Source organism: Thunnus albacares, chromosome 17, assembly GCF_914725855.1.
Source record: "Thunnus albacares chromosome 17, fThuAlb1.1, whole genome shotgun sequence".
NCBI classification, from domain to species: Eukaryota; Metazoa; Chordata; class Actinopteri; order Scombriformes; family Scombridae; genus Thunnus; species Thunnus albacares.
Genome location: NC_058122.1, coordinates 15,875,088 through 15,902,839, shown reverse-complemented (window position 1 = coordinate 15,902,839; position 27,752 = coordinate 15,875,088). Strand labels below are relative to the sequence as shown.

Sequence of the window (27,752 nt, the reverse complement as noted above, 5' to 3'; positions counted from 1 at the left end):
CAACACATTTTTATACTGTCTTTTAGCTTTGTTTCATTAGCCCTTTTAATCTCATTTAAAACTTGGGTTATTTGTCTATAATCTCATTTCTTTTTTTATTGTGAAACACTTTATGGTCGAAGATTTTATGTATAACTTATTAAACCAAGTAAGATGGCCTCTCCAATGGTCAGATTTGATGCTATTAAAAAGGATCGCTTCAACAAAAGCACCAAAAACACATTTTCCCCACGTACCCCTGTTGGTATCTATGTATGTAAATAAAGTGTTTGCTGGAAAAATTACATCAGACAAAGGCGATTGCTTCCATTTGCATAGAGCATTATTTAATTTAAAAAGAATAACGATACATATACAGTTGACAAGGTCAGTTGCATGGTACAGTACAGTACACAGTTACATTGATGTAAATTCCCTTTTTAAATATGATACACTGTATTTCATCGTACTCAGTCCTTCAATATCAGCAGCGCAGACCTCTCCAATTTTCTCAAACCACTTATTTAACATTGCAGTTAATTCAAGTCGTACATGTAATGAGACATGAATTGTGCAAATATACAAACAAATGTCACAAAAGTCAAAATTAAGAGGTTAAACCCTTTAAAGACAAATAAGCCACATACAATATCAGTGTCTTTCTGGAATGTCAGCCTCTACTTTTCACGCACACACACACACACACACACACACACACACTCACATACACACGATGGAATATTTTGTCATCCACTAAAGAAAGCGCTGCAAAACATATCAAGCTGTTCATAAAGTTGATTAACATGAGTGCTTTTTGCTTATGTGTAAGACAGTAAATACATTCATCTCACTTCTGAGAAGTCAAGAGTGATTTTTTTAGAGTAGGATGTTAATTCATCTCAGATTATAATATTGATCTCTAACATGGATGAAAAGCAGGAGACTGAGAATATATTTCTCATCAATATCTGTGGGATTTGTTTTGGGGAAACATCAAATGTCATTTGAAATATTCCTACAGAATACATAAATCTTTTTACAAGTTCTTACAAGTACAAAAAAAGGCTTTGGGAATGTGATAAATGGACAAAAAAATGGACAAAGAGGACAAACAATGTGCTGATCATTCTTCTTCAGAACAAGGCATCTAGTTTTAAGCAGAGGACTAACTGAAGTTTTACTATCCATACTATTGTTGGGCCTTTTTATTGCGTTTCCTGACATTCTCTGAAGGAGCAGCTCTATGTTAAATATGACAAAGCGGTGCAGTTTGTCCACTGCACATTCACAATCTCTTAGTTTTAATATTTAAGAATGATCATAGCACTGTTTCAGTATAGTGTGGATGAATTCAGGAATCATATGTTGCTATTCTCTTATACTCGCTCTCTCTGTCACACATACACACAGGTGTACCATGCGAAATGCATAGCTGCAGGAAAGAAAACAAAACATTTTTGTACTAAAAACACCTGAAAAGGTCATTGCAGTCTTGCTGTTCGAAGTCAAAGTCAATCACATACAGTCTAGTACAATTTGCTTTCAAGTCAAAACCCCCGATTTCACTGCAACAGCATTTGAAAACTATCAAACATCTTTCTAGTAAATATCTCCCATGTAAACTATAATGGCCGGATATCCACATGGTAACACACCTGTTGCTGTAACTTGTTTAGCAGCAAAAACAGGTGAGGTGCAAAGAATCATTAGTTCACACCAGCTGAACAATGGAGGCGGATTATATGTACTCAGACTGGCCTAAAAGTACTCTGAGGATTAATCCTCAATAATGACAGTCTTCAAGTGTTTGCTAGCAGCTCTCTGCTCTTCCAGTATCATGCACTCTCTAAATCGTATTTTCTACATGCAATCATTAATGTGCCCAAAACAGTCTTTAAATGAGTAAATGTTCTGCTCTGGCCTCAATGAGTAAGTGGTTTTTAGTACCATGGACACGTCACATTATTTACATCTGGCAACAACATTAAGAGGCTCTTAAGGATAACCAGGCATTTTGTATAGGGCGATATAAAGAAACGAGAACCTTCATTAGTTAGATAAGGCGCAAAGGTGTGCAACAATTTCAGAAACATATCAAATTCTCTTGTGATGATTGATGATCACAAAAAAAAGCACAAATCCTTGGAAACATAATCAAGTCATAAAATAAAGTCATAAATAACAAAAAAAGACAAGCTGTACACACATAAGTGCACACACACACACACACACACACACACACGCACGCAAATTAACCCTGTCACACACAATTCAGAGTAGTGGTAGTATCTAATGAGTGGTGTCATTGTCTTTGACCTCACTAAAAAGGTGCAGCACAGAGTTCAATCCCACCTCAATCCCTCAATGTCATAATCCCCAGTTTACCCACTTTCTCGTCACACCACAACAACAATAACAACGGCATGAGTGACCCAACAAAGAGACATGATACAGTAGTAGAAATGCTGAAGTTGATGTTTGTGGACTGGCCCAGTGTGTGTGTTTGTGTTGGTGGTCAAGGTAAAAATGGAGCTGGACGGCCAGAGGACCGCGCTCTAACCCAGCCTGTGTACAGTACCTGCTGTGTAACTCAGGCAAGTCCATGTACACTGGTCATACACAGACACTGTAAAAAAATGGACAATGGATGGACGGTTTCCTCACTCCTCTTACTTCCTCCTGCTCTCTGTGCAGTGCTGGAACTGGGCAAAGCTGAGGAACACTTGCTCCAGTGATATCTGGCTCACACAGTAGTCTTCAATGCGGTATTTCTCTTTGGCTGCCTCCAAAGTGCCAAACACCTTTGTGGGAGTGGAAAATAGGGTGGGAGAGAACATAGAGAAGTGTGATGTGAATGTATTGCTGGTGTTAACCAAGGCTTTGTACCAAGATCACAATTTAAAGCTCAAATATGCATTTTTTGAACATTGAAAATAAATATACCTTTCTTACACAGACAGCTACTCTGCATCTTTTTTCATACCCATTTCCTTCTTAAAAGATGGCTTTTCAGTGTCATTTGGGACATTTTGAATTAAAAAACCATGACTATACTACCATGCCATTGCTGTGAGCATGTCAAATGACCCTCCAAGCAACATTAGACCCTAACACAACATTAATTAAAAAGTATAAAGGCATTTTTTTTTAATCACAGATTGCCTGCTCTTGCCATTCAAATGTCAAACTTCTGTGGTTGGTTCTATGAAAACATTTGATCCAGATGAATGACATGTTACTTCCAAGATAAATCACTTTTTTGAGGTTGTAAAATTGTAACTCAGGCTGTTTACAGTGGTACTATGTACCACTTAAGTAAGCCACAGAACCATTTTGCCCACTAGAGGGAGGTCTAACACAGCATGAGTGCAGGGATGCATTTCTCTGTACTGTATTGACCAAACATTGGAGAGGTTTTTGTTCTTTCTTGTTTGTTTTTTTAAATCAACTGTCAATGGTAAATCAGTTACTGTACCTGGGCCCAGGTAAGTGTTTTGTCAGTCAAATGATAGTGCACCATTCCCTGGTGTTCGTCCTTTAGTTGACTTCCTGTGGTGAGAGAAAAATCCCATAGTTAAATCTTCTTTGTTAGCCTTTAAAACAGCAGAAGTTATTCAAGTAAGCACAGGACAAGCACTAGATCCTGCACCAAATAAAGATCAAAAAGACCAATTTCAATCTTTTTCATAGCTGTGTTTATCTTTATAGATACCATTGTAAATGTTAAATGTTAACCTGGAAAGGTGCTTTCGATAAAGTCTTTAAAAAGCTGCAGGTCGCTGTCCTCCACCTCAGTGTCTATATGAACTTTAGCCAGCAGGGTGTAGCCACTGCCAAACTTGCTCTTCAGGTGTTGCGGGCTCCCGAGGCACTTGAATTGACCATTGACCATCACTGCCAGCCTGGTACACAGGGCCTCACACTCCTCCATACTGATGAGGGAAAATATCAGAATAGGAAACTGAATCTGTGCATCTTTGGCTTTTATTTATCAAGAAGCAGTAATACATCCTTTTTAGGCTGAATGTAGTCTAGATTCACAAGTAAGCATCTGTCAACCTGACATTCAAGACGTATTATAAAACTCACCTATGGGAAGTTATGATAATTGCCTTGCCAGACTCCCGTGTGCGTGTAACAGCATCCCACAGTAGTCTTCTGGCCACAGGGTCCATCCCAGTCGAAGGCTCATCCAGGAAGATGACTGGAGGCCCGCCAATCAGAGCCATGCCTGCACTCAGCTTCCTCTTGTTACCGCCACTGCATATGTTTATAGTGACATATCATTTTACACACACTTGCTCAAAAAAAACCACACTATTATTCAGACTAATATGTGAAGTGTATGGCACAAAACAGAGAGAAATGCGAGTCATTTTATATTTTATCTACCTGTAGCTGCGGACAAGTTTATCAGCATGAGGCTCCAACAGCAGTGACCTCAGGACGTTCTCGACACAGCCGGACACATACTTCTCTGGTATTCCTCTAAGCCTGGCATACATGCTCAAAGTTTCTCTTCCTGTCATGTGATCCAACACGGCGTCAAATTGAGGACAGTAGCCAATGCGTTGCTGCACCTGTAATGCAGAGATAAATGTTCCCTTTCAAATCTCTGTGTGTTGAAAGCAGTGTAGCAGGACATTAAAGATTGACTCAATTAAAATCCTAAAGCTGAGCCATTGATTCATCTTTGAATTTATAGAAATCCCTCCATCTCCCTCTGCACCTACCTTCTTAATGTCCCTTAAGATGCTGTATCCATCGATGTAGGCATCCCCGGAGGTCACGCTCTCATCGCCAGTCAGCATCTTAAAGGTAGTGGTCTTTCCTGCTCCATTAAAGCCCAAGAGGCCAAAACACTCTCCTTTCCCCACAGCGAGAGACAGCCTGTCCACAGCCAGAAGATTCTCCCCACTGCTGTACACCTGAGAAGGAAAGATAACAATGAGTCTCTACCACCTTGGCATATCTCACAGAGACACAAACAACACACATATTTCAACACTGAGGCATTCAGTACCTCAGAAAACATTCAGACCTCATAGATACAAGAAAAAATAGCCCTGTGTTACATACCTTGCTGAGCTCTTGTAGAATGAGGGGGCTGCCAACCATGGACTCCACCATCGGCTGGCACTCCAGAACCCTCTTCCTCTCTTCTGCCACATCTCTGTCCTCTGGAAGCAGCGCTGCATCCTCTATTAGAGGTAACTAACACACACAAACACACACCCCAATAAGTAAGATGGAAATGTATGACTGAAAATATCAACCATAAAAAAGTAAGACATCTGTGGAAACTGTAATTTTCGACATTTCCGCAGATGTGTTTTCTTAAATCCCTTGGAGGGGTTTCAGTCTTCTGCTATTCTTTAATGTCATTGTTGATGAAAGCAGACCTTGTTGCTTCTACTTCCTGATATATTGCAGCTGGGATTATGATTTTGCTATATAAAAAGGTGTGACATACAAAATGCTTGGTATAAATCACTTTGCCCATTTGTTGACCGATGCACTTGATGATTTGGCTTCTTTACAGGAAGTCTCATGTTGCTTTGAAAACTCACAAATCAAAGTGCTAATTGCTAGAACTCTTATTAATAACATCTGTGGAAACTGTAATTTTCGACATTTCCGCAGATGTGTTTTCTTAAATCCCTTGGAGGGGTTTCAGTCTTCTGCTATTCTTTAATGTCATTGTTGATGAAAGCAGACCTTGTTGCTTCTACTTCCTGATATATTACAGCTGGGATTATGATTTTGCTATATAAAAAGGTGTGACATACAAAATGCTTGGTATAAATCACTTTGCCCATTTGTTGACAGATGCACTTGATGATTTGGCTTCTTTACAGGAAGTCTCATGTTGCTTTGAAAACTCACAAATCAATGCTAATTGCTAGAATTCTTATTAATAAAAAATGTTGCCAGCTGGCATTCAGCCTAATATGAGCCGCCCTCATAGCAGTGTTTCTAACTGTGATTGTAAGTTACTACAGAGTTAAAGTTTCCTTTCCTGTTCACACCATTTTGTGTATTCCATGTACATTTTAACAAATCTGCGTTATCGAAGACGGTTCATTTTTTGGATCTACAACCAGTATTCAAGTCATCTTTAGAGATTTCCTTTTTTATAGGCCTCAGTCTGAATATATTTAACCACACTTTGAAAATAGTTTCCCAGTGAGACCTCCTACACAGTGCAAGCTGTGGTTGCTAAAATGTCTGATGAAAATGGAAAGTTTCCATTCTGCCAGTAAAAAAGAAGGGAAAGAGACACAGTGCCCCGTTCACCACTCCCACAATCTATACCTGTTTACGTCTTCTGCACAGGGTGGTGAAGAGTCGCCGGAGAGTGCGGACACACTGCAGCTCAATGACGAACAGCAAAACAATGTAGACTACACCCTGCACTGAAAAGGCCACAAGGAATCGTCCCACACCAGGCTCCGACATCGAGAAGTAGTTTGTTTGATATGTGATGTCTAGAACCAAAGAAACACTAAGTTATGTTAAAATAAATCAAGAGCATAAGTATGCAGGAGTTACACAAGAGATCTGTGATATTAAATAGTCTTTATTTTGGTGATTAAAAACAGGGATTGGACTTTATTTAAAAAACGATAATACAAAACGCTGAGTGAAAACTTGATCATGAAAAAACTATTTGCAGCCTAAACAGTCTGTAGTTAAATGGTTTATTGTGATTTTTAAAATTATGTTGAGGAATCTGGTGCATATTACATCTCATTTGTATTTTTCCCACCATTTTCATCTTTACTTTCCATTACCAAAGTATTTGTTGAGCTGTCCTTGTCACAAGAGGACCCTGTTTTCTGGAAACCACAGTGAAATTGCAGCAGAAAATACAACTTTTGCTATAGCAATAATGATCCTATTTATCCTTCAAATAAGGATTCAAATCATTGTCTCTATAAAAATGAACTAGCACTATCATTCTAATTCATCTGTATTACTGCCACCCCCATTATGACTCATCATACATCTCCTATTTCACATATCCATCACAATGTAACTGGTAAATTTAGGTAGTGAATCCCATTCATATTGTTTTATAACTAAAATAATGCACTATGACACCTCTACAGCAAAAGCAATTACCTCTTCATTCTCTGAAGGCACATTAAGGCAGTACTTACTTAAGTACTTGCAGAATGCCTGGCTCAAAGGGCTGGAGGTGCAAAACGAGATGAATTCATAGTTCTGGTAGAACTGGCTGAAGGACATGCCGAGGCAATAGTTCGGGAAGATCAGGAACACCTTATCCAGTAAGCGTGACATGTTCAGCAGGTTCAAATCTGGAGAGGGAATTCATAAGACAGCGTTTTTTTTTTTTTTCATCTGACAGTAATGAGCTTCACAAGTTCATTTCAGTAGATTGCTAGAACATGATCCCTCACTAGCCTCCCATCCTGATGAGGGACACAGCAAAGCCAGAAGCACTGATGCTGATAACTGAACCGAATTCTCTATGTGCCTTCCACGCACTGTGCACTCAAGATGTATTTAACTGCACATGAATATTGTTTGACTTTTCAAACACCTAAAACATGCATGTAGTTTGAGACACTTTAGATGTCTGGCCAATGTTGGCTGCCAGTGTCTCTTCTCACCTGGGATGGTCATGATGATGACAGCCAGAAAGGTGGCTGTGCCAGAGATCATGTTGAAGATGGTGAGGCGAGTGTAAGCAGTGGCAGCAGTGGAGAAGAGGAAGCTGAGCAGGTACATAAGAGGCACAACAGCCCAGCCATACAGCAGCAGCAACAACAACACATCTACCAGGTGGTTGTCCTCTACAAAAGCCTTGACTCCGAAAGCCTGGAATACCACCTGAGAGCAAAAAAACGGTTTAAAATGTGAGACTCAAGTGCCACAATGCATTAGTATAAATATCCATCCACACAGATGAGATCATAATCCTAATCCCAACAAGCAGTGTCAGATGTCTTACTAACCAGCATGAGGAGACAGGGCAGCAGGAAGTTGACCAGGTCCCACAGCAGGGCAGAAAACCAGAAGTTTGACAGGTAGACGCCGCTGACCTGCTGCACATGCTTGGACTTGATAGAGGACTCTGTAACAAGCAGCAGGGCGAAGGTGCTGGACAGGGAGGCCATACCATACATCAGGTTGATGGCGATGACAAAGCCTGTCTTGCTCCTAGAGAAGGAAGACGAGAGTGATGTGGTTATGAGACCAAAAAAAGGAGTTGAAAAGGGGTTGATGACAGGTGAAAAGTGAACAATAATGTGCAAAGGAAGGGTGAAGAGATAGTAAGACAGAGATGCAAAACAACTGAGAGACAGGAAACACTTTCCTCCTTCAGAACATATTTTGATCTCCAAATTGACAGCGATTCCTTGGAAAACTACACTATTTTTTCATTATAGAAGTCTGTTCCTTGTAATGGTGCTTGCACAAAAGTCATGTTAGCACTCTTCTCTGTTTACTTCTACTACTACAATCTCTCCTAACTCTTTTCTCCCCAAACTACAGTACCTCTATCTACTCAATGTTTTTAAATTCTGGATTCAAGCCAAATGCTCCCCTGCAAGTCCTTCCACTCACTCTGTGAGCTGGCTGTGGGCGTTCTCAGACAGGTTGCGTGGCATGGGGTAATTGCCCGTCTGGATGGAAGCGTTCAGCCCTGCTAGAAGTTTGAACAAAGCGTTGTCCACCATCATGAGGGCCGTGGCAGGTGTATGGTAACCCTCATTGTTGAAGTAGGCTGTTGCTTCTGCAAACTGTCTGCTGCTGCCACGGAAAGCAGCGCCCACCACACAGCGTTCATTAAAGCTGCCACCTTCCTCGTCTGCCTGAGTCAGGATGTAATCAGTAAAGTCTGACGGAGAGGAGGAGAAAACGGACATATGGTCAGTAAATACTCACCTAAGCAATCAAGCCAGGACTTTGTCTTTCTCACTATGCTTACCTGTAATGTTGATGAGCTGGCCTAGCTGGGCAACGAGCTGGGAACTGTATGTATTTGCCAGGGCGGAGGCCAAGGGACCCGCCCCAGGCTGCACAGCCACAGGGACCTTGGTGGGACCATAACGACTGAGTGCTAGCTTCAGCTGAGGAGCATTCTGGTGATTGGGAAAGGTGCGTGCCACAACTAAGGCCACAACAGTGAAGACCAAAGGAACGAGGAACTGAGCCACCATCACCTTCCAGTTTCTCCAGCTGTACAGCGCCCTCTTCAGGAACATGGCATAAAACTGTTGCAGGTGTAGTCTGACCTGTGGAGTGAAAAGTGTGAGTGATCAGTATGAATGATATGCAGGAAAACATTGAATCCAATAACAGAGACACACTGTTGCACATTATGGACCACGTCCATTTACGCCCCTTCTCTACATGACAACAAGCATCGGTTTACATCTTCTCATCTCACCCCGGTGTTCAGCTTGATGTTGGAGCAGTCCTCTGAGATTAGTGTGCCACTATCTGTGAAGTCAGTGACATCGGTCATGCCGCTGATGCTGCTGGCATCATCTGTGGTCCAATCATGGGAGCGTCTCTCATGTTGGTACTGCAGGGCGGGCAGTTGGATAGCCTGGATGTCCAAACTAGAATCCACCAGCTTTCCCACTCTGAACACACAAATTAATCTACAGTTATCCAACACCTTACTGAAAACAGTACAAAATGGAGTCTTAAATGCTAAGTTTAAGACTCCATTTTGTCCAACCACCATTGATGGCATATTATTCAAATAATGTTTATAAAATGCCATTTAACATTATGATGAATTTCAGGAAGCAGAACGTCTCCAAAATGCATATAAATAAAACCAGATCTACAGCAGCTCTTTTGTGTCACTTGCTGTGCACATGCATCCATTCTTACTCTTCATTCAGCAGCTCAGTGAGGTGATGGAAGGCAGGCCTTCTTGCAAATAAACCTATTTCTGGGCCTTACAATTCAATTATCAGTGAATCCATCCAATCAAGGCACACACATGGGAGGGCAGATCAAACTACATTAAACACCTTCATCTCCCAAGATAGTGTGCCTTTGTGAACCTAGTTACATCTATCTATCTGCAAGTTCTTCAGCATATCCTATTTACACCTCTTACATAGTAGAAAACATGAAAGAAAAGGAAAAGAAAATAAGATTCCAGAGAAAAGATTTTTTTCTATGACAGTATACCTCCAAAACTGTGACAACTCCGGATGAGAAAAGTGCAACAAAGCTATTTTAGAAACAAGAAGCACATAAAGAAGTATTAACAGTAGCAGCATTACTACATAACACAAATGTGGTTTTACTTGGCAGTAAAGTATTACCAGAAGGGAGCACCACAGCAGCTTCTCCTGGTGTCATGTTTGATGTTCTGTGTATAAATAGTGTAATAAGGCCAGAGCACACTGATGGACTCTCAGTATGCCTTGTAAGTAATGAGGCCTGTGAGACAAACATTCTTGGCAGCGCCAATTACAGTGTTGTACACTTGTGCTAGCTGAAATAGCATGCAGTGTTAGTCGTCTGCAGAGGAGTCACTCGTGCTTGTTGCCACAGATACACATATTGAGTCCATGGGGAAGCAGAGATAACTGCTCAGTAAGCAGCAGGCAGCAGGGACTGAGATGTGCGAGTAAAGGAAAGAAGGCAGGCATATCTGCCAAAGCATCTGTTTCCATCATAGGCTGTGCAGTCTATGGTATGCATGTAGACAAAACTGAACATTGATCTTTTTACATTTGTGTATGGTTCCGTTTTAAAGTTCCACAAATTCCAAAATAGATGCATAATTGCAGAACTACTATAAACAGGCTTTTACTAACTTGAATAGTATATGAAATCTACTTTTTTTATATTGCATTAAAATGTCTTGCCTTGTACATTACAATAATATCTGGTGGTACATTGCCTGAAATTGCTGCTTAATTGAAAATGTGCCAAGCAGGAGGAGAGTTGCTCCCTGATTCAGATAATTAGAAAGACTATCACATTCCCCCATGTCTTATTCTTACCTGAGGAAAACCTCTTCCATAGTGGTTACCGAAGCTCCATAGCTGGCAATTCCTAATTCATCTCTGTTCATCTCCAGCTCAGCAAACAGAAGCTCAAACCTGAGAAAAAAAACACAAAGTGCATCAGGAAAACACATGACATCACAGTAGGATCACTCAGTATTACAACATGAGCTCATGATGAATGTGAAGCTGCCAAATGTCACTCATCACATCTGTTGTGCCATTAGTTCTGCCATGATTCTAAACATAGAACAGCAGTAAGCGTCACTGTGAAGTCAAAGTCCTATTTGTAGGAGGAAAAAAAATATTGATTTTCAGTATATAAAAAAAACATAAAACAAGCTAAAACAGGAGAGATGGTTATAAAGACAGAAATAACCTTAAAAATAAAAAAAAAAAGTGAGAGAAATTTTGTTCGCAGTTCAGCAGGGGTTATTTCTGAATAATGGTTGTTATGACAACTAGGCCGCCTCATAATTTCCACTGTTATTGTGAGTACTCCATGCATGCACAAAGACCAGACTGACTCACCTGCTGGTGCTTTCTTTGGGCAGGATGTAAGAGAGCTCAGCCCCAGCACTGTTCTCAAGTGTGGCATTAGGAACATACATGTGAACAAGGCGGGTGATTTCGGACACATTACAAAGGGCATCCTTTACTATCACCATGTGGTAGCCAGCACCTGATTAGCAGAGGAAAGGAACAGGCATGTATAATTAATCATAGATAATCATGTATTGTTATTCTGTTTCCCCCATTCCTGCAAATATGTAGTTCAAAAACAGTGAACTATTTGTTGGATTTCCAACTTTGGTGGAGATTCAACTGTGTAGCTCTGTGATAGGGTCACTCTCTTTTAACTACCCATACAACATATTCTGCCCTTCTGAGAAAGACATCTTGTAGTCTGTACTTTTTGTTCCTCCTGTACTTGTTCTCCACTTCACTCTTATTTTCACTCACCATATTTGTTCTTAAGGAAAAGTGGTGACCCGCAGCACTGCAGCTCTCCTCCTGCCATGATGGCGATACGGTCACCAAGCAGATCAGCCTCGTCCATAAAGTGCGTGGTGAGCAGGATGGTGCGACCGCGCTTCTCCCCTTGCAGAAGGTCCCAGGTAGCCCGTCGTGCTGATGGGTCCATACCCGATGTGGGTTCATCTAACATCACCACCTGGATAGAATTAGGAAGAGATGAGAGGTGGTTAAAGTGGGGGAAGGACAGGTGCATGGGTATAAAAGCAACAAGAGTGGAAAAATAATGGTGATGCTGACCTTGGAGTCTCCAATGAGAGCAATGCCAATAGAGAGTTTTCTCTTCATGCCACCAGAGAGGGTCTTGGAACGAGCCTGTCGCTTATCCTCAAGGTTCAGGATACGGATTATCCTGTCCACCTCATCTGGAATCTTGTCTTTGGAGTAGCCTTTCAGCTGGATATAAGGCAGATAAACACACTGAGCAGCTATACACCATACCCTCATCCAAACTACCAGCTTCTACTTCACCTTAATGTGAATGAAGCTGTAAGCCTGACAGAGAGTGTCTGCACCTATCTTGTTCTTAGAGTGGAGAACTTTCTTCAATTTTTTTTTTTAGAGGAACTCTTGAGTGTTTTAGAGGAACTGAGAAAGTATAGTAAGCTGACAGGACTAGCAACTCAGATGATACAGCGTTTTTGTGCAAGTACAGCAAGAAAGAAAGAAAGTAAAGTCGGAGAATGCTTGTAGCAATACTAAACTGGACAAATAAAGGTTAAACTAAAGCTCAATTTACTGGTACAGGAAACGAACAATGAACGCCACACAATACATTTTCAATAATCATTTTTAAAACATCTCTTCAGACAATGAACTAGCAGGAGAACAATTAACTAATGAGGGCATGACTGTAAGTAGAAATATTCATGTGTGTACCTGCGCATAGAACAGCAAGTGCTCTCTCACTGTAAGGTTATCAAACAGTACGTCATGCTGGGGACAAAGTCCTAGACTGCGTCGGATCAGAGCCATGTCCTGACAGATGTCGTAGCCGTTGATATAGGCCCTGCCGCTGGTGGGGGGAAACAGACCTGCGAGTACAAAGGCAGGTGGGTTAGTATCGTTAAGGTGGCATATATGTGTGTGTGTGTGTGTGTGTGTGTGCTTGCTTGCCAGTGTGTTTAAGCTGGTCACCTGTTAGCATGGATAGCGTGGTGGTCTTTCCAGCACCGTTGTGTCCTAGCAGGACTGTGATCTGTCCCTCGAACATGTTCAGCGTAAGATCCCGCACAGCCTGCCGAGTCTTGTTGCCCAATCTGAATTCCTGTCAAGGGGATACACCAGAACATTTACATGTATTATATATGCAGAATAGGTGCGGGGGTTGCATAATTATTGCATTTTTTGGTAATTTTCCCACCACCTGCACCCTTTTACGATAACTCAAGTTGTGTTTTAAAGCTCACCTTAGCAAGGTGTTTAATTTTGATCCCAGAGACTAGTCCAGCTGGCTCCGCCTCTATAAACTCTCCTTTCAGAGCCTTTTCTGCATCCTCCTCTTCCTCCTTCTCATTCACCAAAGCCATGCGAGGGCTGCTGCACCAATATGAGGGCTGCAGGTGTGAAGACAGGAATAAAGTGAGGGACAGATAGAGGTGAAAATGGCCTTAGTTAAAAAGCTTCTTAACAATTCAAGCAATTCAACGGATCTCCAGGTGTTGCTTTACAGTAGAAACCCATCATGTCCATAATGAATGAAGCACGATAATTACAGGAAGCAACAAAGGATGCTGAGGAACACGGTCATACGTCAAAACACAAGAAAGACAGAGTAGGCCGACAGTAACATTGTCCATATACACTCTACATTGGAGGGGAGAGTTTCCTGATCAAACCTCCCTTTGGTTCCCTTCCTAGGAATCAGAGTCAAACCTCCACTTTCTACGCTGCAGAAACAGCATCTCACACCCACACACACAATGGACCCAGAGTAAAGTGCGTCAACATTTAATCCACACCCTGCTGGCAGTCTCTTGAATTCCTGACTCCTGGGAAATGGGTTAGCAAGAGTTTATTTTTGTGTGAGTGTAACAGCACGCCATTTCGTGATCGTCCATAGTCGTTATAAAGATAACCCTCATTTGTGTTGGCTGGACAGAGTCAGACATTTCCTGTTATTCCAGTTAGCTGAACTCGAAGACTTCCTCTGGCCGTCGAGTCGTGGCCTCACGTTCTCAATCCTCTCTGCTGTCACTGTGTCAGAGCCCCTTTTACAATGTAGAAGCAAACACAATTGGCAGTGCTCACAGCTGAGAAGCTGGTATGGGGTCATGTCCTTTTTACTGCACTTGTAGTACTAAGTATCATATCCCTCGCTAGGTGAATGAGCGAGTATGTGTTGATATGTCTTCCACTTTTAAAAACATTTTAAAAAGCTGTCTATATCTGTATCCTTATCATTATTTTCAAAAGACGTTCTGTCTTAAATGGTTGGCGATTGCAGCATACCTGTTACTGGTGGTTTCTCCACCAAACTATGAATAGTCATGCAAATATTTATACAAAACGATGGGTTAACTACTTTATCAAAATTTTTTTTTTTTAGATTATTATAAACACCACATTCCCCACAAGTCTGAAAGGCCAAACACCAGTGAGAATGTATTGGAAAGCCAAAGGGGAACAACTTTCAAGTGAATCTCTATACCAAAAACTAATAAGTATATTTCCGATGTATATGTACTATATATTAAGAGAATATTAAATAATTAATTGATATAGTTTAAATGTTACAAGATACATTGAAAAAAAATGTGGTGAACCTGGACAATACAGTATGTTAATCCAATGTGAAAGATCCAGACATGTGAAAACAGATTACACTGTATGCTACGGGGAAAGGAGATTAAAATGACCAACTGTTGATTTTATTCGCACACAGCTTCCGAATTTATCTAGTGTACCAACAGTATTTCATATTTTAAAAGCTAAATAATAGAGGGAACAGACAGAGGGAATATCCTAGAAGTAAGTAAAGATCCTTTTATGTATGTGGTCTGAGTATCCAACACAAAGGCTACTGCCTAATGTAAGGACTAGATGAAATGTGAGGAGCTTATGGAATAAAAATGGCTGCACTTCTACTGCTAGCAATTATCTGACATACTCAAATCTGTTTTGACTGCATTATCTGTTCATACTTACTGTATATCCCACTAATGCATCTGTATTTGTTTTCTTTTTCTCAATTGAGGGTGGAATGTGTGTGGGGGTCTGTGCATGTGTGAGCTGCTTAGCTCTGAAGCGTACCAGTATGAAGAAGTAGGATGGTAGAGGCACTCCATACTCTCCAGGAAAAACTGCCTCCATGTACCAGGCTACCAGCCCGTACAGGACAGAGTCAAACAGCAGCAAGCCCAGCACCTGAGCCACGGAGAAGTCATCATCGACCGTCACAGAATCAAACATGTTAGACCACTGAATTCCTGTGCCTGCAAATGAAAAAAAAAGACCGAAATGAACCTTAGAAGTCACTGTTTTAAAGGACATACATACAGGAACAAAAAAATAGTTCCAAATTTACGTGCTGTAGATGACAAAATTCGCTTTAACTGAAACCTCCAGGCTCACCTTTGCCTTCAAACATTCCTATAAGCTGAGCTCCCATGGCCATGGCCACGTTGGAGATAAGGCAGGCGGAAACCTTCTGGGCATGGCTGAGTAAGTCGTAGCGAGGCCACAGGAACAAATAAGGCAGGTAGCTCATGAAATAGATGAAGCCACCCGCTGCTGCCGCCACATTGGCTGAAATCAGAAGGAAAAGAAAGTGTAAGAGGTTGAGGGGATGCCAAACAATAGCCAGGCTCATGTAGCCTTCAATAATTTGAGATCTGACACAAAAATAGTGAATTAAAGAGTGCAATCACAGCTCTTGTATATTGTTTGTTGTCATAGGAAACACACACGCATGCATTTGTAGACCTAAGCTAGAGCTGGCAGAGGGAAATTAATATGAGAAGAGAACTACTTTTGCTGTGAGTGTTGTCCAGATGAATCATTAAGGAGGCCAAATGAGAAATGGGGAAGAAAGAGGGGAAGAAATTTGAGTGCTGTGGATGAGGAGAATAAGAGACTTTCAGGGCTGCTGCCATTTCTGAGCTGTATGACAAGATCTCTCAGAAAAGCACTTGTAGCAGACACTGTGACATTTTGAGCCTGCGTGGAACATGTATTGATTAAGTGTCATTATCTGTTTCTAAAAAGTACATCAGTGGGTGGGAAGAAGTATCCAGACAGCTGCTCACACAAAAATGGCCAAGGAGGGCACTGAAGGATCCTTTCCCATGGTTTGGCCTATTTTCTATAAATGCCCCTCATCTCAGCCTCTTTCCTCCTCCATCTAAAAATCATCATTTGTAAACAACCTGGGTGGCATTACATGATGATCTTTGTGTCTTAGCAAGTTTATATCTAGGTTTAATGTCACTGAAGGCTTTTTAAGTCTCTTTTCTCTTCTACTTGGGTCCCTGTGGACAAAAGGCTTTTAAGGCATCATCATAATCAAATTCAGTTTTCTTATTATTGTATTTGAAAAAAGCCAACAACATTAACTTGAGAGCATGGCTGGTGAATAAGTATTTGTGTGCAATCTGAGCAACTTTGTTGGGAAAGTTGGAAGGGAGATGGATGCTGGTTTGAGTGAAAAGCTCTAAATAAGGGTGTGAAGAGGGAGAGAGAAGAGGAACATAAAAAAGGAATTTAAATATTTGTCTTTATTGTCCGTGTTGTTTAGGCCGGACAGGATTCATTTCCCACATCTGAAAATGGAAAAAGCTAACTTTCTAACTTTTAAAGTGAACAAAACATTTCTCTTCACCAAAACGTGGCTCCATACAACACCAACAACCTATACAGACTTATCACTAATCACATGAGTTGAATATTTACACTCTCATAGTTAATCCACGCAGGTTATGTCATGTGATTGTTGTGTACAAGCATATGGTATATAGCTTTGACTAGTCAAGAGCACTAATCCTCTTTGTGCAGACTGTTTTTATGCTTTTAGAGCAGTTAAGAGGAGCACCGATTGCAGTAGATACTCTTGAACATACTGTGCATTTCAGCAAAATTGGGCAGGAGAGTGTCGTCAGAAAAGAGTGGACAAAGCTCATACAGGAACACACGAATGCGCACACAGAAACACACACCTCGTGAAAAGAAGGCACTGATCATGAAGCTGAAGTTGATGGTGGCCACGGTGAAGGCGAGCAGGAAGACAAAGACCAGGGTGGGGTCGCTGTAGCTCAGCACTGCTCCGTTAGGGCTCACCTACAACAATTTAAAAACAAATAGTTCCAGTCAGCGCTCAGGTCTGACTTGCTGCTAAATAAGTCATATTGTATCTAGTACTGTTTTGAAAGCTAAACGCTTAGCAAGACATTTCTACATTGAATAAATACATATTGCATTTATTTATACTAAATATTACTATAGATAATGATATTGTGTTGCCTTTTGCTTGGCAAAGGCATTACACACGGGAATGTAGGTAACAAATTATGATTCATAACACTCACTCACCTGGATACAGAGGAGCAGTGTGACAAAAAAGACTGAGATGGAGAGGAAGAGGAAGAACATGAGGAACCAGGCACTCCAGTGGAGCCAGTTGCTGAGACCCATCATCCTCATGTACTCCTGAGATGCACAAAGAGAGCAAAAGGTAAACAAACAGCCTTGACAGTTTTTTGAAAACACCTTCCTACAGAGACACAAAGACATACCTTGAGCTTCCTTTCCTTCTCCTGCACCACGGCTCGGACTATGCTGAGGGACGTGTAGGTGAAGCTGAGCACCAGTAGTAAGGGCAGTTGGTTCTGAATGGCCAGGATGAAGACGTCGTATATAAAGGCAGGGTAAGGAAACCGGGACAGGACCACTCTGGTCTGTCCCAGCAGAGAGGCAGCAGCAGTTCTGTTGTAAGAGCGCATGATGGCTCGGTCCACTGCATGCTGCACCGCCAGGAAGCCCTCTCGGAAATAACCTGTGAAGAGAAATGAAATATTAACACTGAGAAGAATTTGTTAATACAGCAATTTCATTAGCATCAACTAAAAGTGTGACCAAAGTGTGACCAAAGCGTGGCCAAAGTGTGACCAAAGTGACCTGTTCCCATGAGGAACAGTCCTTCTAACTTCCCTCTAAAAGTTAACATGAAATGAAAATGGGTAAGAGTCCTTGAGGAACAAGTGGAGCTGCAGTCATGAGTTATTATGCATGTGGAGGTTGGAAATCCATATTCATGTGACGCTAAAAGCTTGTCGATTCTATTATGCTTTCAGAATGACTTCATCTTTTGGAGTATGTCTCTCGCTCTCATTATAGTCGCAATCAACTTTGGAACTTCATTATGAAAAAAGGTTTGGGCCCGGTGGGGGCCAGCAGAACGCTGTATTCTCTACACTCCAATTCATCATCATCACATCATTTAAAGCTGACACATCAAACAACCAGAGGGACAAATGTGAAGATAAAGTTAAGAGCATTTGATGATTCCCGAACGGTGCCTGACACCTCATAAATGCCCCAGGAATGATGCGAGGGCACACAGTATCCTGCCAAAACTAGATTAACACTGATAATGCCAAAGATGTGCAAGGACATGGTTGCCATGGAAACATAGCCTGAAGAGAGGGCCCTCGCTCTAGAGACTGTGGAAATTAAGTGCTTTGCATCAATCATAATACCTGTCTAAGCAGAAAAACACAAACTGTTTGATATTGTTTTGTGGTGTTTTAAAGGACCAATGCCTAATTAATAACTCCTCAAAAAATGTGAGGTTTTTAAGAATATTAAGGAGGTTTAGAACCCTCAATGCACACAGGATGAGTTGCATTACAAAAGTGACAGAAACACAGAGAAAGAAAAGGAGAGAGAGAGAGACATAAAGAGAAACAAAGGGAAGGAGGATCAGAGAGAAGGAGGAGGGATTCTCACCTGGCGTGCCCCCCTCCCTGTCATACTGCTCCCTCGGCCCCGGCAGCTGAAAAAGGGGAAAGAGGCTGAGCGTGTGCCAGTCCAGGTCGCTGTTCGGATTCAGCTCTGACCTCTCCTTGGCAGGGGCGTTGCGCGGGGTAAAGGTGAAACGTAGGTGGTAGCTCACCTGTATGCGAGAGAAAGAAACAGAAAAAAAGAAACTGAATTGGTTGACTGAACAAAACTACGATAAGCGGAGACGTGTCAGGCTCGGTCTCCATGGTTTCTGTTAAAAAACAAAAAAGAGGTCATGTGTTAATAAGCATGTGAATGCCTGATCTATGGGAATGAAATATAGAGAGCAGAGGGGGAGAAGTAAAACCAAAGAGAGACATGAAGAATCGCTTTTGTCTTTGTTTTATCACCTACTCTGTATCCATGTTTATGGTTTTATGTATCTGGCAGCAACAAGGACAATAAAGTTGAGCTGAATTGATTTGAGAGAGACAGAGGGATGCAGGCACATAGAATAAGAGTGAATAGAAATGTGGTTATAAAAATGGGGAGATGAGTCACCCTAAAATGTGTGAATACATCTTTCTCTCCCTTGTAGTTCAGTGAGCTTTGGACAGTCAAACCTGTTAAGTCTAACAGAATTTTCCCTCACATCCAGATAAAGCTTTTCCCATATGGAGTCACACAGTACAAACCTGTGAATTAATCTGCTCTCAGTCCGTTATTTCTGGCTACACAGGAGGATAAGTGTAATTTCTAGGTTTTTTTAATTATATATTAGTATGTACTATAGTGCTTTGTAATAAAAACTGACCAGAACATGAGCTTGTTTGGTAAGACTTTTGCTTCTACGCTCTTTTAACGCCCAGCCGGCTAAAAAATGTTTCATTTTGCAGGTAAACAAACAGAGTTTCAGGCAGCAGAGCAAAGTGGCTGAACCAGTTTTACTGGTAACGCATACCGTAAATGTACTGACTCATTCCTTCTTAAACTGTTCCACATTTAGATCAGTAAAACACGGGTCACTAGGTCATGATGTAGGAAAAACAAAAAAGGGAACAGCTGACATTTTGATTTTTTTTTTTTTGCCGGTTGAAATTTCAAAAACTCTTTATGTTCCCATATCTCAGGCTAATCCAAGGCTTGATTTTTAGATGGAAAAACCAATAAACATAGACAGTATGTTTTACAACCCTTTCAAATGCTTATGCCTTTCTCTCCTCTGTTAAAATACAGAAAAACACATGTTGTGTCCAGATTCTGCAGTGTCCCTGTGCAATTACAAGACAATAACACAATGCACTGCAGTTGCACTTAGAATCAACCATCTACCTGCTAAAGTGTGTGACAGTGTGTGTATCCAGCCTTATACCTTAAGGGGCAGAGGTTCATCATCATGGTTGAAGGGGTGCTCAAACACCACAGCAGCCAACAGCCTTCCTGACTGAGGGTCATTTCTCACATAGTCGTCAAACTGCTCCTCTGTCTCAAAGCCACGCACTGGAAAAGAAACACGCACCCACACACACACACACAGAAACACATATACACAGATACAAAGACCATTAAATTAGCTGTGGTGTCGAATTCATCTCACGTACGTCTGTTTTCATGCTTGTCTCATTGCCCCGACCTTGGAGCTCACTGACAGACAGGAAGTTGGTTGAGACGCTGTCAGCATACTGAATTCTATGGCCAAAATTATCAATACAACAGGTCAAAGAGATGAATGTGCACTTCAAAATGTCGGCCATTTACTGACACAGATGCTGCTGTAGATTATACCAAAAAGGGAAGAGATACGAAGCTGAAACACACAAAAGACCACATCACAAATACAAGACAGCTTGAAAAACCCCACTCTATATCAAACTGAATGGAAACACCCAACAATACAAAACTAGATAGAAAAAGATTTGGTTTTCTTTTCACTTTTGATTAAAGTTCTTTCTTTTCCAGAGCTGGATTTTGCAATGGCCTTTTTTATTCCACTTATCAAGTAAATATGCAGGTATTCTGGGTCTGGCAAAGGGCGTCTGTGTTAAATACCGGGTCCCGGGGTTAAATCTGGGTCAGTTTCATAAAATAAACATATGCATGGAGACACAGAGAGGGAAACAGGTCAAGGCCGTTTTTACACGGATTACACAAACGAGACAAAGCGTCTTATTTAGTGAGTTTTAGAGGTGCTGGTAGCTGTTTCTCCCTGTTTACAGTCTTTGTACTAAACTAAGCTAACTGGCTGTTGACTGAAGCCTTTTATTTACCTTCAAGACATGAGAATGGTATCAATAATTTCAAAATGTCAATCATCAATCATTTCTCATCTACTTCACCACCAGGAAGTGTAATTACAAAAAATGTCAAACTACTCCTTTAAGTGAAAATATAAAACACTTTCTCACTGAAGCTTCTCAAATGTGACCTGTGATGAGAATGTCATTATTTTATTCAATCAATCAAATCTAGATTAACTGAAAATGAAAAAAAAAAAAAGATGTAACCTTATTCTTGAATTGCAGTGCAAGAAAAAATGAACATGTGTCAGATGACAAGGCAACTCTTAGAAAGATTTTGAGGTTACACAATAAAGGAAATCTAATTTCACAATAGTGCATAACATAAACAAGCTGTGACAACACCACAAATGTGTTTTCAGTCTTTTCAGTGCTCTTAGTTCAACATCATTTTGTTATTCTAATATGTGAAACTGTGACATTTGAAACACCGCAAAGCTTTTTTTTAAAGTGACAGAACATTAAGGTCACATTTTGGTGGTCCTCTGTGTGTGCATGACATATTAAAACTCAGCCTCAATCATTCCACTTCCACCTTCCCCTCTGAATGCTGAGAGCAGCTAAATTATTCATTAATGGCTGAGCTGGGATCTCATGTGTGTATGGGACAACCTGCAGTTACACAGCTCTGACTACCTACTGCTACACCTCTGCTGTCAACCTCTGATGATTGTCTGTCAATGTGTAAAGTAAACAAATATGTAAACAGCCTGTCAGTCAGACTGTCTAAATGTTTATGTGAATGACCGGTCCTAAAGAGAAGGTGTTTCTGAGGGTGTGAATTAATGAGATGGAGTGTATGTGTCCTGACGGAGCAGAATAACATGCTAAAGTGTGTGTGAGCTGCATTTCTTTCCCTATCCCTGACATGAGAGAAGGGTGCGGCCTGTTTACTCTCCTGACGCCCATTTCTTGAGGAACCAGTAATCCCAGGTCTGTCCTGAACTACAAATGGCTGTCAAGGCTGTAGTAATTGTTTCTCCAGATCATCCAGATGGAGGATCAGTATCCCTATAGTCTGCTCTGAACCTGGTAAAACTGCATTTTCATATTATGCACCCTGGGCTTGGAAAATTTTACTAGATAAACCCAGATAATCTGAAAATGCTGCCCTCATGTCAGGCATTCAAGCATCACATTATAAAAATGTTTAATGAGGAATGTAATTGTTTTGAATAGTCAAGTTTTATCTCTCATATTTCTAAGATCCTGTTCTTTTGTGTTGAATGTGATTGTTGTAAATTATTTTTTTATTGTGACACCTATTGCACACTGCCATTTTCTTCCTTGTAAAAGAGATAACGGGCCTCATGCAAGAACATATTCGTCTTTTTATCCTAAAATTCATACTTTTTTTCTGTGAGGTTCACTTGTACGAGTGATCCAAGTTGGATTCAACAAAAGACTTGTAAATTTTGTTCGTCCCTAAGAGAAAATTGTTAAATGCCACAAATGTTCTTATATCACTCGTACATGCCTCTTAAGAACAAATCTGTTTATACAAGTGGTTCTTGCATGAGGCCCAATGTATCACAAGAGACGGGCTGGTTAAATATATTACATTACTGATATGCATTACTTTAGCATACAGTGAGCAAATGATTTTAGTTTTCGGTAATTACATTCAGAGAAGAGCCATATTAACACAACGCACAGGCTGTCCGATGGATAAGGGCCTTCAAGAGCTTTTTAAACAAGTCAGCATTGTTGTAGTGAACCTTCTGCCTATTTCCTGCCCGGCTACTACCCACCTGAGGAGAGGGACAGGCTGCCTCGCACATCCTCTGCCACCTGACGCACAACACTGGAGTTGCCGGGCACATAGGCCAGCTGATATTGTTTCATGAAGGCCTTGGGTAGTTTGTCGACAGAGTAGCTCTCATAGACTGTTGCATTTGGGTAGTCTGTAAAAGGCACCTTCTGACGCAGCACGATGAGGATGCCGGAGAAAAGCAGTGGCAGGACAATCTCCACCAGAGTAACCAAGATTTGACGTTTCTGGAAGAGCAGAAACAGAGAGATTAGTGGCTGTCTGTTTCATAGATGTACATAAAGTAGGATGAAAAGAGATAGCAGATAGCATCAAAAATGATGAAAAAGTTATTTAGGTTTTGAGGGAATATGAGTACAATGGGGTGAATTATCAATGAATATGAAGCACATCTAAGAGATGATATTGAGATGAAGAAGCTATGCTGTGCTTGGCAGAATATAATGTAAATTAATAAATGCCTCCATATTTCAGCCACAGGTGAGCATGAATTCTGAGTAGTGATGGAAAGCAAATGCAATCCTGTTTCAAACATTTAAATGTGCTATGAAAATGCTAACTACAGATGGGGTCTGGGCATCACTTTATTCTTTCACACAACTCAGATTTGAAACAAGAGGATTTCACAGACAGTTGAGACAAAGCATAATTTATGTAATCGCCTCCTCCGATTGAGTGATTGGAGTATAAAGTGACTTAGACAGTTTCAGGACATTACACAGTCAATCTACGAAGGGACCCAATATTAGACCATCAACCTTTCGACACTAGTCGAGTAAGGTGCAAGAAAATAGACTACCTTTCCCCTTTGTAGGCAAAAAAGTTCATGTATAAATTCATTTGGTGTTATGATCACATTTGAACAGTACAATTTAGTGCAAGGCTGCTAATCAAGTCTGAATACTTTTTGAGTACTGATGAGATAGTGCCCAAAGCACCACAGAGCTGTTATGCTGTTCAGTTAGAACTGGATGCTTGCTCAGACTCTTAATCAAGTCTACTTTAATCAGAGTTTACCTGATTTAAAATAACAAAGCTGTTAAGTTTAGATAAAGTAGTTCAAGTTCTTGAATATTGATGCATGTAAGATTTTTTTTTTTTTTTTGAAAATATGTCTATGCTCAGAAAGAAATGCGTCAAAATTAGCATAGCTTTTTTGCAGATACTAGAACTCAGGTATGATACTGGTACCAGTATCATAACATTTGGAACAATACCCAGCAATGGTATACAAGACCTCTCAAGCCATTACATGTTTGCTATGTATGCTATGATTGCTAAGATTAGATCACATCTTCAGTTTTTATCACCACATCTGTTTGTTTTTGGTTTACTACAGTAGTAGCTGCTGAAAAAACACAAGAAAACATTGTGTGTGCACCACAGCCTCACTATCCAGGAGGCCATGCTCAGGCATGGTGCTGCTGTTGCCAGTGGGACACGGTCTATGTGGACTCTGATATACAGGAAATAGTGCACTGGCTACCAACACTTGTGCACAGCACAAAACAACAGTACGGTAATTGTCTAAAGCATAGCCAGACAGTATGTCATTTAGTAAAAACAAGAACTAGAAATCATTAACCTTGTCAACTGATTAGACTTAACCTGCTTTTGTGGAGGAAATAAGAAGGTTAGCTCAAATATTTCTTTAAAAAAAGGTTTTTTCTAAGTGAGGAGGCCATGTATAATATTGCAATACAGATGTTTTCCCTGATTATAATATAGTTTAGTCTGCCTTTAATTTTGCTTGCATTTGGCTAAATGCAGTTGTACTTCAAAGAGCAATTCCAATGATATCATTAATGTTTATAGCCAGTAGTCGAATAGGGATAACACCAAAAAACAAGATAGCCTAGAAAAACAAGGCCTGTGCCAACAGCAGTTTTTATAGCAGGCTTTTACAATCCTGAATTAGATTATCCACAGTGTCCTGCTGAAATGAAACGTGACAATAAATAACATTTGTTTATGCAGATTAAGTGATTAACATGCACTCTATGCCTGTGTTCTGCAGCCAAGAGGGAAAAGCAACACTATGATGCACAGTATTTCTTCCCGCTTGGTCCAAATGGAGTCTCTACAGTCTCCAGACAAGAACAACTAGAGTGGCAGAGAGTGGATAAACAGTGGTGGAGCAACAACCTCTCACCACACATGCCATGAAGCAGGCAGCCTGATCCTTTTCTGAATGTTTGCAGCATTGTGCAACAATCAACTGATATTAAGAGTTGAACTCTAAGCAAGCAGCCATTCAGAGAAACACACAGCACGAAATGTGCCAATATTCTACGCCTGTGGAAATCAGGCAATGTTCACTGTAAAAATTCTTTCTTATCTTCTGTAAACTGAACACAGCCCCCGAATCTGATGATATGGTGTTCTATAAACGATACTATAGTGTTAGTCGTGAGTGAACCGTTGCTGTAGGAAAGCATGTTTTTCTTTGGGATTTTGAGATATCATCATCAGGTGCTTAACCTGCCTAACATGTCGGCCAACAGTTGAAAAGGTAGACAAACAGCATACAATTACACAACACAAAATCTGATTGTTGTGAGGCCTGTCTCATGATGAAGTCTCATGATCTGTGTCACAACAATTAAAATTAAGTTTTAAAGCAACAAAATAACTAAGTGTAGATGAGGATTTTCACTGCACACAGCAATATAAGGCTAGGAAAAGCATGAGACAGCTACCAACGTGTTTACCCAGCTAGAGCTTGAAATTACAACAAGGTACAGGCATACTGATATGACTGGGGCCAAACAGTTTCCAAGACGCTGGCTAACATCATCATTTGTAGAAAACAAGATGTTAGTCAGTTTACTGTATTTACGATGTCACATAAGTCTATAACTTAACAAATACTGTCATACAGGCCTCTGCTTTGTAAACCCAGCTACCTCTGACAATTCACAGTTGTACACAATGTCACCACGTAATAAGGGCACATGTTGGCTGGCTGTAAGTTCAAAGTCCTCCAACTCACCTGCTGAAGATAGTTTTTCCAAACCAGTAATCCAAATTGTCGCATAATAGCCATTTTGAGCGGTACACAGGACACAGTCCAGTCAGCCTTCTACAGTGGCTGGGGGACAAAAAGAGAGAGACATCTTTTAGTATCAGGTTAGGTTTATATGTATAATTGCATCACTGAAATGTTTATTATGGAGGTTTGTTTGAAACAGCTTCAACCAGCAGCGATGGCTGAAATGGTTTCTGATCTCAGTTTCTATTCAACAATAACTTGACAAAACAGAAAAAAGAGAAGTGAAATTGAGCAATGAGCAGTATCATGTGTATGTTTTCACAAAGTTATTTAAAAGTGGGGAAATTATTTTCACCCTGGGAATCCTAACACAGCGAAGCGGGTACTAACATGTGACAGTAAAGAGGAGTCATCAGTCTTGGAAATGAGTTCAGTTAGAAAACTGAACTCATTTCCAGGACTGATGACCGATGACATTTGCCTGAACAGAAAACCACAGGCAAATGAGCAAAATATACATATATAAAAAAAAAAAAACAGGCAGTTGACATTCACATGCCTAACCAGTTGGACAAGCTAACTGAGACTCTTTTTTTCTCCTTTGTTAAAATTACTATAGGATGGTCACAGTCTTTGACCTCTTTCAAGGCAATGAAAGCTTATAAACAACAGAATGTGAACTTTTGCCAACATTGTCACATTTGCAGATACTCACATATACAATCAACACAAGGCGATCAATAAAGATGAACTGTTAAAGTTGCAGGGACCAGGTTTGCCTCATGAGAGAATCATAGCACTTTTTTGCCTTAATGGAGTCCCATTTCACAGCATACCACACGCGTAAATAAATCTGATAAAAACTAGTCATGCTGAGACTATTTGAATTTCACACTATTGCCATTCATCTCAGAAAGGATACATCCCTTTCATGATATATCAGGGGTAGTTTACTGCATTATCCGTGTAAATGAATTCACAAAATCATGTGCCACTCATTTACAGCGACCGTTTCTCTATTAATATGTTCTAGCAAACAATAAACATAAAGTAAGCCATTAGAGACGTGAACCTTTTCCCCGATTAACCTTTCTCCTCTGTGATAGGTCCAGCACAATCTTCTGGCCTTCCTGATTGGACAATCGACCTGCTCGTCAATCCCTAAGGATTCTGATGAATGCTAATGATGGAGCTGAGGGACAAAGCGAGGTATATCTCATATATTATGTGCTGACTCACCGACATGACTTCATTTAACACTCTCTGAATCACTAGACATCTAATCTGAATTCACTCAGCCGTGTTTTATCGCACAAAAAATGTCAAATTACCTTAAAAAAGCAGCATGAACTTCACGAGCTGTGGTCCCTCCTCCTCGGGGTAAAAACAATTCCTCCTTTTTTTGTATTAATCCGATAACAAAACCATCACTGCGGGGCTTCTTCCTTCACAGACACACTATGCAGGTCCGGCTAGCATTAGCGAAGCTCAGGACGTCTGCAGCCCAGTCAAGGTTTTTACCCTCCAGTTTGCTGCCTGCTAGCGTGGCGATGACATTGCACCAGCCGCCGGATAAACCAGTGAATTCATCGTGCAAAATGCAGGGACAACCGTCAACAAAACACCTCACGTGACTTCACTGGAGCAGAGTGTCACGTGATCTACACAGCTGGGCTTTATGGCCACAATTGTCCTGCAGCTGCCTAAAAATTAACAATAAATGTAGAATTATT

The 27,752-nt window shown here is 40.7% G+C and overlaps 1 protein-coding gene and 1 long non-coding RNA gene across 3 annotated transcripts; one reads left to right on the top strand and one right to left on the bottom strand.

Annotated features, from left to right (window-relative positions):
• Window positions 1-300: 300 nt before the first annotated feature.
• On the bottom strand, window positions 301-27,479 carry abca3b (ATP-binding cassette, sub-family A (ABC1), member 3b). Of its 2 annotated transcripts, none has more exons than XM_044330189.1 (31): window positions 27,351-27,479; window positions 26,020-26,118; window positions 23,008-23,254; window positions 20,332-20,459; window positions 18,966-19,131; window positions 17,753-18,012; window positions 17,550-17,666; window positions 17,177-17,297; window positions 15,597-15,770; window positions 15,276-15,457; window positions 13,433-13,579; window positions 13,161-13,290; window positions 12,903-13,057; window positions 12,264-12,419; window positions 11,952-12,162; window positions 11,520-11,670; window positions 10,986-11,084; window positions 9,401-9,599; window positions 8,939-9,245; window positions 8,575-8,848; window positions 7,962-8,166; window positions 7,617-7,836; window positions 7,143-7,301; window positions 6,295-6,467; window positions 5,059-5,193; window positions 4,713-4,907; window positions 4,372-4,559; window positions 4,069-4,239; window positions 3,715-3,911; window positions 3,455-3,528; window positions 301-2,780 (listed from the first exon to the last, which is right to left on the bottom strand). In XM_044330189.1, exons 2-31 carry the CDS (start codon window positions 26,071-26,073, stop codon window positions 2,649-2,651), a joined length of 5,127 nt encoding a protein of 1,708 aa, XP_044186124.1. In that variant the 5' UTR covers window positions 26,074-26,118; window positions 27,351-27,479; the 3' UTR covers window positions 301-2,648. The 2 variants fall into 2 exon arrangements, with proteins under 2 accessions (XP_044186124.1, XP_044186125.1); XM_044330190.1 differs by lacking the exon at window positions 27,351-27,479 and adding an exon at window positions 27,108-27,195.
• On the top strand, window positions 27,126-27,752 carry LOC122966198. The gene is made up of 2 exons (XR_006398345.1): window positions 27,126-27,228; window positions 27,473-27,752. It is a non-coding gene; the product is annotated as an uncharacterized LOC122966198 (long non-coding RNA).